Source organism: Elephas maximus, chromosome 7 (assembly GCF_024166365.1).
Source record: "Elephas maximus indicus isolate mEleMax1 chromosome 7, mEleMax1 primary haplotype, whole genome shotgun sequence".
NCBI lineage: Eukaryota > Metazoa > Chordata > Mammalia > Proboscidea > Elephantidae > Elephas > Elephas maximus.
In genome coordinates, this window is record NC_064825.1 from 120,278,964 (window position 1) to 120,296,372 (window position 17,409).

General features: G+C 38.5%; 1 protein-coding gene and 1 pseudogene across 1 annotated transcript; one reads left to right on the forward strand and one right to left on the reverse strand.

Annotated features, from left to right (window-relative positions):
* Positions 1-693: 693 nt before the first annotated feature.
* On the reverse strand, positions 694-1,370 carry LOC126080602 (olfactory receptor 5B12-like; annotated as a pseudogene).
* A 14,457-nt stretch (positions 1,371-15,827) lies between these two features.
* Positions 15,828-16,775, forward strand: LOC126080603 (olfactory receptor 5B2-like). Its single transcript, XM_049891794.1, has one exon. The coding sequence runs from the start codon at positions 15,828-15,830 to the stop codon at positions 16,773-16,775; it is 948 nt and encodes a 315-aa protein (XP_049747751.1).
* The last annotated feature ends 634 nt before the right edge of the window (positions 16,776-17,409 follow it).

Genomic DNA, 17,409 nt, shown 5'->3' on the forward strand with positions numbered 1-17,409 from the left:
CAAACCAGGGCATGTTGGGATTTCAGAAGCTAATGAATGGGAACACACATGGAGTTTTAGCGTCAAGGAGATCTCAGTGGAACAGATTCCCTATAAAGGCAATCACATATTCTTCTACCACTTACCTTGGTAAGAGATAATTAAGTTGCCTAGAGAAACCCAGCTTTATTCATTATTCAAGCACAAGATGTATTTACATTATTTGTTGTCATTCTTTCATTTTTTATATGTTCTAATGAAAGCATAATTTATACATAGTAAAATTCACACATTTTAGTGTACCATTCTGAGAGTTTGGGCAAATGTATGTGATCATGTAAGTACCACCACAATCAAAATAGAGTGCACTCCATCGGCCCCCAACACTTCCCTGTGCTTATTCATAATTAAACCCCATAGGCACGCCTGGATCCAGGCAACTACTAATATGCTTCCTACTCTTAAAACTTTTCCTTTGTGAGAATGTCACATAATTGGAACCATATAGAATGTAGACATTTGAATCTGGCTTTTTTCACGCCGCATAATGCATTTATGAGATTCATCCATTTTGTGCCATTAATCAATATTCTGTTCCTTTTCATTGTTGAATAGCATTCTATTGTACAGATCTAACACACATTGTTTATAATTCTAGTTTTTAGTGGTTACAAATAAATGTTCTATAAATACTCACATAGCAAAGATATCATTTTAAGAACTAATTATGGCGATGGATGTGAACAAGTAAGAGGTCAAGATGACCAAAAGGGCAAAAAAAATACTGAAAGATGCTAAGAAGAAAAGCACAATCTCACTCATGTAGATATCAGAGCAGGAGAGAGCCAGGATTAGGCAGATGTCACAGAAAAACTGATGGACCACATGGGAATGGCAAAAAGAGAGACTGAAGGTGAACCCAGTGTGGATGGCAGATTCAACGAAGCCCCAGGCATAGCAGCCTGTTGCCATTTGAGCACACACACGCAGAGTCATGGTGGTGGTATAATGTAAGGGCTTACACACTGCTGCGTGACAATCACAAGCCATGACAGCAAGTAGGAAACAGTCTACACTAACAAAAGCCACAAAGAAAAACATCTGAGCAACACATCCCCTGTAAGAGATGACCTTGTCCCCTGTGAGGAGCCCAGCGATCACCTTGGGAGTAACGGGTGAAGAGTAAACACTGTCCACCAGAGAGAGGTTACTGAGGAAGAAATACATGGGAGTGTGGAGACTAGAGTCCAAAAGAATCAACACAATCATTCCAAGATTTCCAATGAGAATGATAAGGTAAATGAAGGTGAATGTTATGAAGAGAAGGATTTGTAACTCTAAGGTATCAGTCCCAAGAGTCTAAACTCATTCACCTCAGTGCTGTTCTTCATGGATGCCATTTTAAAATTGTGTTTCACCTGTCAAAACAAAGAAAATAAAATGGCTGAATTAATGCGGGAAAAATAACTTGGAGCATACTCGTGTCACCCAAATAACATGAGTACAGCACATCCATGATCCCATTACCAATAACCCTTGTACACACAGAATTCCCGTTAACCCTGAGACTGGCATCTTTTGACCTTCATTTTCTATTCTTCAGGAGAACTAACTATAACCAGGGATGGGTTACCCGATAAGAAAGGTAAGCATGTGCTTAGAGCATCAACAAAACATGGGTACCAGTTGTTCAAGAAAAAGACCCACAGATGCCAAGCAGACAGGACCCAAGGAAAAGCAAGTGCAGCAGGGGAAGGGAATTGACAGGACACTATACAAAATTGATACCAGATTCAGAGCATGACAATGTGTCGGCCAGAAATAAAATTCACACAGGATCATTAGGGTGCGTACACACAAGGTTGTTTACGCTATGAGGCCCTTACCACTACAACACCTTCGCTGACATTTGTCACCTATGGTCTCCTCCTGTGCAACCGAAACTCCTTATCTTGGCGAGTCTCTTGGGAGGATACTGTTTCTTTCTAATAAACAAAAGTTGGGGTGGGCTGTTGAGTCTAACTCTTGCTACATTCACCCAATATGCAACTGGATCCAACACAAGCGGTTCCTGAGGAAGGACAGTTTATGTTAATAGATAACAAGTCTTTGATCCATTTTGATCCATCTTGTACTCCCACATCTGCTGATTAGCCAGTCTAGCCAGAAGGGCCAACAATGCTCTTTGCCATGATACAAACACAAGGGTATGCTCTTGCTCACCTCCTGGTAAACAGTCAGTGAAAACTCCAGTCCAGGATAGCATGCAAAAGCAAGGGAACTCAAATATGTTGACCATTGCAATGAATTCAATCAGGTTACTTTTTAACTGTATAGCATTTACATTTTTTTTTTTTACATACACGTTATGACCTGAGTTTTGTAAACAATAATATCGATAACTTTAAAATATATTTGGCATACATGCAGATGCAATCTAGCTTACATTTAGCGTAATACTAACAAGGATAATAATTTAATATAATACGAACATAGCAAACATAAAAAATACTGGAATTATTAATATTTATTAACATGAAAAGTTTTAATTTATGGATCAAGTGAATTTTGTTTGTTATTGTCAGTTGTGCAGTACACAATGCTTGATATTACTCTATGTTAATAAATGAAGTAATATGCATATATCATTTTTTACATTCAATCACTAACATTATGTTGTTGTTTTTAGGTGCCATCGAATTGGTTCTGATTCATTGCCACCCTATGTACAACAAAATGAAACACTACCCAGCCCTGTGCTATTCTAACAATCATTACTATGCTTGAGCCCATTGTTGCAGCCATCGTGTCAATCCATGTCGTTGAGGGACTTCCACTTTTTCTCTGGCCCTCCATTTTACCGAGCATGACGTCCTTCTCCAGGGACTGATCCCTCCTGATAACACATCCAAAGTATGTGACACAAAGTCTCACCATCCTTGCTTCCAAGGAGCATTCTGGTTGTGCTTCTTCCAAGACAGATTTGTTTGTTGCTCTGCCAATCCATGGTATATTCAATATTCTTCACCAACACCACAATTCAAAGGCATCAATTCTTCTTTGGTCTTCCTTATTCATTGTCCAGCTTTCACATGCATGTAATGTGATAGAAAACACCATGGTTTGGGTCAGGTATACGTTAGTCTTCAAAGTGATGTCTTTACTTTTTAATACTTTAAAGAGGTCTTTAGTAGCAGATTTTCCCAATACAATGCATCTTTTGATTTCTCGACTGCTGCCTCCATGGGTGTTGACTGTGGATCCAAGAAAAATGAAATCCTTGACAACTTTAATCCTTTCTCCATGTATCATGATGTTTTTTATTGGTTCAGTTGTGAAGATTTTGGTTTTCCTTATGTTGTGGTGTAATCCATACTGAAGGCTGTGGTCTTTGAACTTCATTAGTAAGTGCTTCAAGCCCTCTTCACTTTAAGCAAGCAAGGTTGTGTCGTCTGCATACTGCAGGTTGTTAATGAGTCTTGCTCCAATTCTGATGCCACATTCTTCTTCATATAGTCCAGCTTCTCGGATTATTTGCTCATCATACAGGTTGAATAAGCGTGGTGAAAGGATACAACTCTGGTGCACAATTTTCCTCACTTTAAACCAAGCAGTATCCCCTTGTTCTGTTCGAAGGACTCCATCTTGATCTATGTACAGTTCCTCATAAGCACAATTAAGTGTTCTGGAATTCCCATTCTCCACCATGTTATCCATAATTTGTCATGACCTACAAAGTCAAATGCTTGTGCATAGTCAATGAAACACAGGAAAACATCTTTCTGGTATTCTCTGCTTTCAGCCAGGATCCATCTGACATTAGCAATGATATACCTGGTTCCATGTCCTCTTCTGAATGCAGCTTGAATTTCCGGCAGTTCTCTGTCAATATTATGCTGCAGCTGCTTTTGAATGATCTTCAGCAAAATTTTACTTGCATGTGATATTGATGACATTGTTCAATAATTTTTGCCTGTGGTTGGATCACCTTTCTTGGGAACAGGCATAAATATGGGTCTCTTCCAGTCATTTGGCGAGGTAGCTGTCCTCCAAATTTCTTGGCATAGACGAGTGAGCACTTCCAGGGGTGCACCCATTTATTGAAACATCTCAATTGGTATTCTGTCAGTTTCTAGAGACTTGTATTTTGCCAATGCCTTCAGTGTAGCTTGGACTTCTTCCTTCAGTACCATGGATTCCTGATCATATACTACCTCCGGATGGCTGAACTTCAACCAATTCTTTTTGGTACAGTGACTGTGATTGCCTTCCATCTGCTCATGATGCTTCCTGCTTCATTCAATATTTTGCCCATAGAATCGATGAAAATTGCAACTCAAGGCTTCAATTTTTCTTTGGTTCTTTCAGCTTGGGAAATGCCAAGCATGTTCCTCCCTTTTGGTTTTCTACCTCCAGGTCTTTGCACATGTCATTATAATTCTTTACTCTGTCTTCTCAAGCTGCACTTTGAGGTCTTCTGTTCAACTCTTTCACTTCATCATTTCTTCCCTTCATTTTAGTTACTTGACGTTCAAAAGCAAGTTTCAGAGTATCTTCTGACATCCATATTGGTCTTTTTTTTATTTCCTGTCTTTTTAATGACCTCTTGTTTTCTTCATATATGACGTCCTTGATGTCATTCCACAATTCATCTGGTCTTCTATCATTAGTGTTCAATGCATCAAATCTGCTCTTGAGATGGCCTCTAAATTCAGGTGAGATACACTCAATGTCATTGTTTGGCTCTCTTGGACTTGTTCTAATTTTCTTCAGCTTTAGTTTGAACTTGCATTTGAGCAGTTGATGGTCTGTTCCATAGTCAGCCCCTGGCCTTGTTCTGACTGATGATATGGAGCTTCTCCATTGTCTCTTTCCACAGATGTAGTTGTTTTGATTCCTGTGTATTCCATCTGGCAAGGTCCAAGTGTATAGTTGCCATTTGTGTTCTTGGAAAAAGGTATATGCAATGAAGAAGTCATTGGTCTTGTGAAATTCTGTCATGCCATTTCTGGCATCATTTCAATCACCAAGGCCATATTTTCCAACTAGTGATTCTTCTTCTTAGTTTCCAACTTTCACATTCCAATTACCAGTAATTATCAATGCGTGCTGATTGTGTGTTTAATCAGGTACTATCATTATTTCCATTTTAATTCTGAGGAAAATGAGGCTTAATAAGATTAACTAATGTTCCCAAGTTCTAGGAAAGTTTGGGCAGAACCAGAATCTAAGTTCTTGGACACTATATAGCCTTTCACTAAGACTCACAGTAGCAAATCACCAAAAATAGGAAGAGTTGGAAGAACAGACAGAATAATGACATTCTTGCCCATGACACAGTCTCTACGTTCCGTTATTTTTTCCATGAGTCCTAGAGTTATTCAAGTTTGTAAATTAGTGGGAAAATTGAATATGTTACAGATGAAATATTTTTTGTTGTGTTTTAGATGAAAATTTACAGAGCAAATTCATTTCTCATTCAACAAATTATACACAAATTGTTTTGTGACATTGGTTGCAACTCCTGTGATGTGTCCACATTCTACCCTTCCCCATCCTGGGTTCCCCACTTCCATCTGTCTATTTTTCCTGCCCCTTTCTGCCTTCTTATCATTGTTTTCGGGTAGGTGTTGCCCATTACAGATGAAACATTGTTCCCCAATCTGCTTTGTCAGCTTAAGAAGCTCACATTTTTTAGTTTCCTCTGTCTTATTTCTCAGATTATTAACACATACCTACAGTCCTACAAGTATGTGGTAGGCCTTTGGAATTCACAAATAAAGTGGCTTCTAAGGTCTCTCGGGGATAAATAATTTCTCTTGGAGATAATTCACACTCTTTCAGAAATAAATGGAGCCTCTCAGAAAAAAAGCAAAACTTCTTAATTATTTTTCATAGATAGTGTTTGATTAGAGTTCACTAAACGCCAAACTCTGTTTTAAGTACTTAATGAATATTAACTTATATGCTCCTTGTAACAACCGAATGAGGTTGACACTACCATTATCTCCAGCTTATAAATGAGGAAACTGAAACACAGAAGGATTACACAACTTGTAACTTTTGCCATGTGAGTTTTTGGAAGTGTTGCTTTTGCATGCCAATACAACTTACATAATGCCCCAGCCTAGTTCCCTTTGTCCCTCTCATGATTCTGTCTGATTGAGGCCAAGAAAGTTAATGCTGACAAGTTCTTGACTCTTCTGAAAATGTTCTGTACTGTCAAGAAGGAATAACCCCATGCAATGTAAATACACCAGTGTCTTCATTTAACAAACTGAACTGCGTCTCCAAAGGCACTGTGGAGACCGTGGTTGACCTCATGGGTACCTAGTCCCCTGAGAACTTTATGTCTATAAACTCTCTCTGGTTAGTGGTCATTGGCCTCTAATATTCCAAAAATAATTCTATTTGGTATCATTTTAGAGGAGCTAGCCTGTGATTCAAAGGCCCTTTGTTATTCACTTGCTGATCTCATTGCAAAAGGCTATTTTCTCAAGTAGCTTTACTTCCCACTGATATATTATTCTGATACTGCAACAATGACCAGGGATAAAACTCCAAGCTAAAAATGATGTTCATGATAAGTTGATGATCCCTTCTTAGATCTGTTCAGCACTCTACAGAGTGCATTCAGAGACTTTCTTCTATTTGATCTCACAGCAGAAGCCCTGTGTGACAGGTTGGAGAATATTTTATAATCTTCACCTAATAGTTACCTTTCTTTTATATCTCTCTGCCTGTAGAGACTTTCAACCTCTGAAGTTAAGGAAAAATATTAAAAAAGAACTTTTGCAACAGAATCTTTTCTTTCTTTTTTGGGTACCATTTTCAATGTAAGGATCAAAAGTGAAGGTGTGCCATCTTCTCTGACGAGCAAGGTAAGTCTCTAGCTCCGTCTGTGGTTTGTCTAGATTGTGGTAATAAACGATGTGCTATGTAAAGTCACACGGCAACCATTTTTCTCATGGGTTACTCAGAGTTCTGTATCCCAGGTTTTAATACTCTCATGCTTTCATATTGCTCAGCTGAAGTGCAAATGTGACAACTACCTCTGCTAATTAGGAAAACAGTGATTCCACTGAAATAATAGAAAATGGATTCAACACTAGGAAACCTTGGCTGGACTCTAGTAATTCTGCTCATTTGCTTATGAATTGAAAATATTGATTCATTCACTCAACCAGTATTTATCAAGAGCCCGCTATGTGATAGAAATTTTTCTAGCTACTCCTAGACCTCCTTCACCCAATGAGGCAAAGTATCTTCCTTCTTGCAATTCGTACTCCAGTAAGAGAAGGTAGACAATAGGCAGATAAATAAAATTGTTCCTTGGATTCCTTAACTTCCTATTGTCCCCCTTTATAATGATTTCTGCTTTGCTTACCTCACAAAGTTGTTTAGAAGAGTAAGTGAAATAGTTACATGAATGTTCCTTAGGAACGTGAAAACACCACTCCAATAAAAAGATGGAAGAAGTAGGGAAAAGAGAAAATAAATCTCAGTTATGATATTAATGATATGTTCTGAAATGCTGGAGTATAAGAATCACCACAGTAGGAGCACTCAAAGGGGAGCCCAGAATTATGACTTGTAGGTCTATTTCTACTCTTAAAGAATCTTTTGTTATGGGGCAACTTGCTTTACAATGGATAGATTTCAGCCTTTGATTACAGTGTATTTTAGTTCTCAAAATTCTCCAGGGAATGGAAAAAAAAAAAAAAAAAAAAAAAAGCTCTGTCTTCTAGGGAATGAGACAATGGAAGCATATATTTCATTATAATTATCTGTTTTCTGATCCACCTCTCTCCTCTGCTGCCCATTCATATTGTAAGCTTAATGAGGGTTAAAGCTGTATGTACCACACCATTTAAATCCCTGTGCTTCAGAGAACACTAAGTAAACTGTGAGCACTCAATAAATGTTTGTTGCAGCAATGAGTGAACAAGGGAATGAATGAATAAGTGAACATCACCTTGTTTATAGAGCATATTATGAAATACATGATCCAGTGTTACGAAAGCATGTTTCACCTGTAACCTTTGGACTTTTTGAACAGTAATAAATGAATAAACATGACTTGCATTGTGACACAGCACTCGTGCACAGAGACACATGCATACAGCAGAAAAAATACTTTCATGGGGCCTTATTTACTCTTTTGCTTGCAGTGCACCTCTACTTTCTCTTCTCTTCTATCTTAAATGAGCTAATGTATGCAGAACACTCAGAAGAGCATCTGTACCTGTGTTAGGAATTATTACTAGTAAGAGTGGTGGTATTCAATTTAATTTTATTTCACTTATTATTTTTCTTATTTAGCCCTGATTCACTATTTAATTTTACCCCCATTAATGGATCATGACCTGCCATTCGTAAAATACTGTTCTAGAGCAACCTGTAGAAAATTAATTCTACAAAATCCAGCTGACCCTAAACAAATTCATGGAGGGCTTATTTATTGGAGATTTGCTGAATATAACACATTTAAAAATTCAACAAAAAGGCATTTCATGGAATATTCTTCTTGATTATATTCCAATAAATATATTTCACTGAGTATATTCTCAGAGGAATTGACATGAACTATATTGAATGCAATGTGTAGTATGCTACATAAGATTACGTTAATGAAGAACATATTCTTAGGGAAATATCAATGAAATTAATGTGAATTCTTTTCCACTTAGACCAGTTCTTTACCCAGAGTCTCATTACAGATGGTGCTTAATTGCTCGTTAAGAATTCCTTTCAAAGAGCTGCTTTTACATAGTAATGACAACCAGTTCTTCACTCATTAATTCATTCAACAAAATTTCTTGACTGTGTGATATGTGCCATGCACCGTGGTAGGCACATGGATACAAAGAAAAATCAATTAATGCTTTTTGAAGCTATAGCCTAGTAGGCAGTGGACATATAAACATATAAGTACAATGAAGTTTCCTCAGTAATGTAAAGCATCTACTATCCCCATTCTACAGATGAAAAAAACGAATTTAGGGAGTTTAAGGATTGTGTTCAAACTACTAAGTGACGAAGCTAAAATTCATATCTAGTTGCCTAGCCCAAAACTTCAGGCACTTTTTACTGCCCCAAATTGACTTATAATCATGGAATTATTTAAGCTTACAGTCTCTTTAATTATTAACTATTATGTGCTTAGCTATATATTTGGTACATTGAGTCATGCAGAAACAAAATTTAAGGCAACATAATATATTATTTAGGCAGTAAGCCTTGGATTAAGACCAATGTGGGTTTGTATTAATATGACCTTGGACAACAGTGCCTGGCATGAAGCACAGCAGGTCACCGTCATGTGTTGTTATTACTGTCGTTAGAGTTGAAAAGAAACAATCTCTAGCACATGAAGACAAAACTTTAGCATCCCTCAATATCTACTCTTTAACCTCCACCCTGAGAAGCCCTGGAGGCACAGCTGCTAACCGAAAGGTTGGCGATTTGAACTCAGCAGCCGCTCTGTGGGATAAAGATGGAGCAAGCAGTCTGCTTCCATAAAGATTACAGCCTTGGGAACCCAGTGGGGCAGTTCTACTCTGTCCTATACCCAACAACCCAGTGCCATAGAGTCAATAGAGTTGCTATTAATTGGAATCAACTCAAGGGCAATGGGTTTTGTTTTTGATTTAGCCTCCATCCATCTCTCATTTGCCATATCTGCATCTTGCCTCAAGTTTCCTTAACTTTCCCAGTGACCCATGCTGAGCTTCTGCCTTCACCAGGTATGACTTAATGGTGTCCTTGGTCTGGAGTGGTTGCACTGGAGGTGGGGACAGTGGATGGATTTGGGATATATTTTGAAGGCAGAGATAACAGTGTGTGCTCATGGATGATTATATGTGGATTGTGACGGAAAAGAGCCAGAACTGAGTAATTCTGTTATTAAGGAATTGTTTGCTGCAGGCTTTATCAGGTTTGAGCAGATGTTGGGCCTGGATTCAACAAACTGAGGAAGGTATATCATAATGAGACTATACAGTTGAGTGAAATAAATGGTAAAATTGTCAATGAATTCTTCTTCAGAAGTCATGACATGGAAGACAATATCTCAAAATTTGGATTTGTGTTATCCTTAAAGCTCGACTTCAAATCTTCTGCTGTTAATAATTGTAAAAATAGCATGTTGGTTTAAACAAATCTGAATTTATGTTACGGGGTCACCAACATAAGCTTCTTTAGTGATGTGATTCCAATAATTTTGCTAGGCTTCTTTTGTTTTTTCAGTAATGTCACATAAGAACACTGTATGCTAGTCCCTGGGTGGAGCAGTCATTTAAGTGCTAAACTGCTAGCTGAAAGATTGGGAATTCTAACCCACCCAGAGACACCTCAGAAAAAAGGCCCAGCAATGTGCTTCTGAAAAGTCTCAGCCTTGAAAACCCTAAAAACCCAAATGCAGTTCTATTCTTCACACATCAGATCACCATGAGTCAGAATTGACCAAAGATAACTGGTTAATCCTAACCAAATCACCCGACATATAGTAGACTACTGTTACCCCATTTCCTAAACAGATTTGTCCATAATAATACAACAAATAATAATCACAGCATTTAATAATAGTAGTACCTCTGATTTATTGGATGTTTATTATGCATTAGGCACTATTCTTAGTGTGTGAAACATATCCATTCATGAAAGTCTTTAAATAGCTTTATGAACTACTATTATTACCCCTATTTGAAACTAAAGCATAGAAAGGTTAAGTGACTTGCCCAAGACTAACCAGCTAGTCTGCAAAAACTGGTACTGGAATGCATGCGGGTCATCCCCAGAGACCACCAGGATATGCCGCCTATAAACACTTGCATTATTTTCAAAGCACTTCCCATAATTGCTAAAAGTGTCTCGTGATATACTAAAAGCAAGAAACACAGCACCCACTTTGTTTTTTTCAGATGGAGAGATTAAAAATCAGGGACATTTATGTTGTATCTCCAACGGGATAATGCAAGCATGAGCATTTTCCTCCAATATGTGTGCTTCCCTCAAGAGAAGGAAGAAAGGCACAGGCTAGGTTGTGCTGCACTTGTTTGAATGGTCACAATTAAGAGCTTTTTAGGCTTTTTTGACCTATTCTTCTGAATATCTGGAAAGGGACAGGCACTAATGGATATAGTCATGGCTGGATTAAGCCATGTGAGGGCCTTAACCACTGGTAATCTATGCAGCCCCCTCCTCTGCTTACTCATGAATTCAAATAGGATATGTGAGTTACATATATATACATGTATATTATGTGTGTGTGTGTCTTAGCTATCCGTGACATAACTTCTTTTTAAATATAACTATACTATTAGGCCCCCACGCATCTGTCAGTTTGTTATACTGTAGGGGCTTGCATGTTGTTTTGATGCTGGAAGTTATGCCACTGGTATTCAAATACCAGCAGGGTCACCTATGGCAGACAGGTTTCAGCTGAGCTTCCAGACTAAGACAAAGTAGGAAGAAGGACCCAGCAGTTTACTTCTGAAAAGAATTAGCTGGTAAAAACCTTATGAATAACAACAGAACATTGTCTGATATAGTGCCAGAAGATGAGCCCCTCAGGTTGGAAAGCACTCAAAAGATGACTGTGGAAGAGCAGCCTCCTCAAAGTAGAGTTGACCTTAATTGCATGCATGGAGTCAAGCTTTTGGGACCTTCATTTGCTGATACGGCATGACTAAAAATGCGAAGAAACAGCTGCAAACATCCATTAATAATTGAAATGGGGAATGTATGATGTATGAATCTAGGAAAATTGGAAATCATCAAAAATGAAATGGAACCCATAAACATCGATATCCTGGGCATTAGTGAGCAGAGATGGACTGATATTGGTCATTTTGAATCAGACAATCATATAGTCTACTATGGCAGGAATAACAACTTGAAGAGGAATGGTGTTGCATTCATCATCAAAAAGAACATTTTAAGATCTATCCTGAAGTACAACACTGCCCGTGATAGGATAATATCCATACACCTACAAGGAAGACCAGTTAATATGACTATTATTCAAATTTACGCACCAACCAATAAGGCCAAAGATGAAGAAACTGAACGTTTTTACCACTTCTGCAGTCTGAAATTGATCGAACATGCAACCAGGATGCATTGATAATTATTGGTGATTGGAAAGTGAAAGTTGGAAACAAAAAAAAGAAGGATTGGTAGTTGGAAAATATGGCCTTGGTGACAGGAATGAAGCTGGAGATTGCATGATAGAATTTTGCAAAACCAATGACTTCTTCATTGCAAATACCTTTTTTCAACAACATAAATGGCAACTGTACACGTGGACCTCACCAGATGGAATATGCAGAAATCAAATTGACTACATCTGTGGAACGAGACCATGGAAAAGCTCCATATCATCAGTCAGAACAAGGCCAGGGGCCGACTGTGGGACAGACCATCAATTGCTCATGTGCAAGTTCAACTTGAAGCTGAAGGAAATTATAACAAGTCCCTAAGAGCCAAATTATGACCTTGAGCATATCCCACCTCAATTTAGAGACCGTCTCAAGAATAGGTTTGACGCATTGAATCCTAATGACTGAAGACTAGGAGTGTTGTGGAATGACATCAAGGACATCATATGTGCAGAAAGAAAGAGGTCACTAAAAAGACAGGAGAGAAAAAAAAGACCAACATGGATGTCAGAAGATACTCTGAAACTTGTTCTTGAACATCGAGTAACTAAACTGAAGGGAAGAAATGATGAAATAAAAGAGCTGAACAGAAGATTTCAAAGGGCAGCTCGAGAAGACAAAGTAAAGCATTAAAATGACATGCACAAAGACCTGGAAGTAGAAAACCAAACGGGAAGAACACATTCAGCATTTCTCAATGAAAAAGCTGAAGAAAATTTCAAGTCTCATGTTGCAATTTTGAAGGATTCTATGGGCAAAATATTGAAAGAAGCAGGAAGCATCATGAGCAGATGGAAGGTATACACAGAGTCACTGCACCACAAAGAATTGGTCAACATTCAACCATTTCAGGAGGTAGTATACGATCAGGAACTGATGGTACTGAAGGAAGAAGCCCAAGCTGCACTGAAGGCATTAGCAAAAAACAAAGCTCCAGGAACTGAAGGAATACCAATTGATATGTTTCAACAAACAGGTGCAGCCCTGGAAGTGCTTACTCCTCTGTGCCAAGAAAATTGGAGGACAGCTACCTGGCCAACCAACTGGAAGATATCCATATTTATGCCTATTCCAAACAAAGGTGATCCAACCAAATGTGGAAATTATCATACAACATCATTAATATCACACTCAAATAAAATTTTGCTGAAGATCATTCAAAAGCAGCTGCAGTAGGATATTGACAGGAAAATGCCAGACATTCAAGCCAGATTCAGAAGAGGACGTGGAACCAGGGATATCATTGCTAATGTCAGATGGATCCTGGCTGAAAGCAGAGAATACCAGAAAGATGTTTACCTGTGTTTCATTGACTATGCAAAGACATTTGACTACATAAAAAAAAAAAAAAGGCATTTGACTATGTAGATGATAACGAATTATGGATAGCATGGTGGAGAATGGGAATTCCAGAACATTTAATTGTGCTTATGAGGAGCCTGTACATAGATCAAGAGGCAGTCGTTCTAACAGAACAAGGGGATACCACATGGTTTAAAGTGAGGAAAGGTGTGTGTCAGGGTTGTATCATTTCACCATATTTATTCGGTCTGTATGCTGAGAAAGTAATCCAAGAAGCCAGACTATATTCAGAAGAACATGGCATCAGGATTGGAAGAAGGCTCACTAACAACCTGCAATATGCAGACGACACAAACGTGCTTGCTGAAAGTGAAGAGGACTTGAAATACTTACTGATGAAGATCAAAGAGCACAGCCTTCAGTATAGATTACACCTCAATATGAAGAAAACAAAAATCCTCACAACTGAGCCAATAAGCAACATCATGATAAACAGAGAAAAGATTAAAGTTGCCAAGGATTTCATTTTTCTTGGATTCACAATCAATAACCATGGAAGCAGCAGTCAAGAAATCAAAAGACGCATTGCATTGGGAAAATCTTCTGCAAAAGATCTCTTTCAAGTATTAAAAAGCAAAGATGTCACTCTGAAGACTAAGGTACACCTCACCTGAGCCATGGTATTTTTAATCGCCTCGTATACATGTGAAAGCTGTGCAATGAATAAGGGAGACCAAAGAATTGACGGCTTCAAATTGTGGTGCTGGCAAAGAATACTGAATATACCATGGACTGGCAAAAGAACAAACAAATCTGTTTTGGAAGTACAACCAGAATGCTCCTTGGAAGCAAGGATGGAGAGACAGTCTCACATACTTTGGATGTGTTATCAGAAGAGATCAGTCCCTGGAGAAGGGCATCATGCTTGGTAAAGTGGAGGGCTAGCGAAAAAGAGGAAGACCTTCAACAAGGTGGACTGACACAGTGGCTGCAACGATGGGTTCAAGCACAGCAATGATGGTGAGGATGGTGCAGGACTGGGCAGTGTTTCATTTTGTTGTACATAGGATGGCTATGAGTCAGAACCAACTCAACAGCACCTAAAAAACAATAACATAATATTAGTGATTCAATGTAAAAGTGGTATATGCCTAATACCTCATTTATTAGCATATAGAGAGTAATATCAAGCATTGTGTCTTGCACAACAGACAATAAAAAACAAAACTCACTTGATCCATAAATTAAAACTTTTCATGTTAAATAAACATTAATATTTCCAGTATTTTTGATGTTTGCTATGTTAGTATTAAATTATTATCCATGTTAGTATTACATTAAATGTATGCCAGCTTGCATTTGCGTGTATGCCAAATATATTTTAAAGTTAAAGTTATAAATATTATTGTTTACAAAACTTAGGTCATAACTGTGTACGTAAATGCTATACAGTTAAAAAGGAACCTGATTGAATTCATTGCAACAGTCGAATTATTCGAGTTCCCTTGCTTTTGCACTTTATCCTGGACTGGAGTTCTCAATGATTGTTTACCAGGAGGTGAGCAAGAGCATACCCTTGTGTTTGCATCATGGCAAAGAGCATTGCTGGGCCTCCTGGCTGGGGCTGCTAGATCAGCAGATGTGGGCATACAAGATAGTTCTCTCAAAATGGATCAGAGTCTTTTTATCTATTAATATAAACTGTCCTTCCCGGTAATTACTTATATTGGATCCAGTTGCATATTGGGTGAATGTAGCAAGATTCAGACTCAACACCCCACCCCCATCCTTTGTTTATTAGAAAGAAACAGTATCCTCCCAAGAGACCCGCCAAGATAAAGAGTTTCAGTTACACCGGAGGGGACCGTAGAAGGCAGGTGTCAATGAAGGTGCTGAAGTGGTAGGGGCCTCATAGTGTAAACAACCTTGTGCGTGGGCACCCTCATGACCCTGTGTGAACTTTATTTCTGGCCAACACATTCCATTGCTCTGAATCTGGTATCAATTTCATTTAGTGTCCTGTCAATTCCCTTTCACAGCGGCACTTGCCTTTCCTTGTGTCCTGTCTGCTTGGCATCTGTAGGTCTTTGCCTTAAACACCTGGTACCCACGTTTTCTTGATGCCCTAAGCACATGCTTACCTTTCTTATTGGGTAATCCATCCTTGGATATAATTAGTCCTCCTGAAGAATAGAAAATGGAGGTCAAAAGATGCCAGTCTCAGGGTTAGAAGATTCTGTGAGTATAAGGGTTACTGGTAATGGAATCATGGCTGTACTGTACTCAGGTTATTTATGTGATACAGGTGTGCTCTGAGTAATTTTTCCTTGCATTAGTTCATCCATTTTATTTTTCTTGTTTTGACAGGCGAAACACAATTTTAAAATGGCATCCATGGAGAACAGCACTGAGGTGAATGAGTTTAGACTCTTGGGACTGACTGATACCCCAGAGTTCCAAGTCCTCCTCTTTGTAATGTTCACCTTCACTTACCTCATCACTCTCATTGGAAATCTTGGAATGATTGTGTTGATTCTTGTGGACTCTAGTCTCCACACTCCCATGTATTTCTTCCTCAGTAACCTCTCTCTGGTGGACAGTGTTTACTCTTCAGCTGTTACTCCCAAGGTGATGGCTGGGCTCCTCACAGGGGATAAGGTCATCTCCTACAGGGGATGTGTTGCTCAGATGTTCTTCTTTGTGGCTTTTGCCAGTGTAGACTGTTACCTACTTGCTGTCATGGCTTACGATCGTCAAGCAGCAGTATGCAAGCCTTTACATTATACCACCACCATGACTATGAGTGTGTGTGCTCAAATGGCAATAGTTTGCTATGCCTGGGGCTTTGTTGAATCTGCCATCCACACTGGGTTCACCTTCAGCCTCTCCTTTTGCCATTCCAATGTGGTCCATCACTTTTTCTGTGATATCCCCCCAATCTTGGCTCTTTCCTGCTCTGATATCTACATGAATGAGACTGTGCTTTTCTTCTTAGCATCTTTCAATGTCTTTTTTGCCCTTTTGGTTATCTTGACCTCTTACCTGTTCATATCCATTGCCACCCTGAGGATGCGCTCTGCAGAGGGTAGGAAGAAAGCCATTTCTACTTGTGCTTCTCACCTCACTGCTGTGACCATATTCTATGGAACTGTAATCTTCATGTATTTACAACCCAGCTCTAGTCATTCTATGGACAATGACCAAATGGCATCTGTGTTTTATACAATAATAGTCCCCATGTTGAACCCTATTGTGTATAGTCTAAGGAATAAAGAGGTTAGTAATGCTTTCAAGAAAGCCATTGAGAAGTTGAAGGTTCTGCTCAGAATATAATTTTAATTAGGGATACTATGCAATCTGTATCAGTTAAGGCTACAGTCATTTATTGCTATGTAACAAAGCTTACAAAAAATAGCAAGCCAGTTGCCACTGAGTGGATTCCAACTCGTGGCAACCCCATGTATGTCAGAGTAGAACTGTGCTCTGTAGGGTTTTTAATGGCTGATTTTTTGAAATTAGATCTTCAAGAATTTCTCTCAAGGCACTTTTGGGTGAACTTGAATTTCCAAACTTTTTGTTAGCAGCCAAGAACATTAACTGTTTGCAACACCCAAGGATTTAGCACCTTAAAACAATAAAATTTATTATTTCTCATAATTCTATTGTTAACAGGGCATTTCCTTTGCTGCTTTCACCTGGCTTCACTGGGAAATTCTACCAAACATTTATAGAACAAGTAATCCCAATCCTTCTTAAATTTATCCAAAATTTAATTAACTCTTCCTAACTCATTCTATGAAGCTAGCATTACTCTGATAACAAAACGAAAGACCCCACAAGAAAACTACAGACCAATATTCCTTATGAACATAGATGCAAAAATCCTCAACAAAATACTAGCAAACCAAATCCATAACCTATTAAGAGGCTCATACAGCACAGTGAAGTGGTGATTCGATGGAGAAAA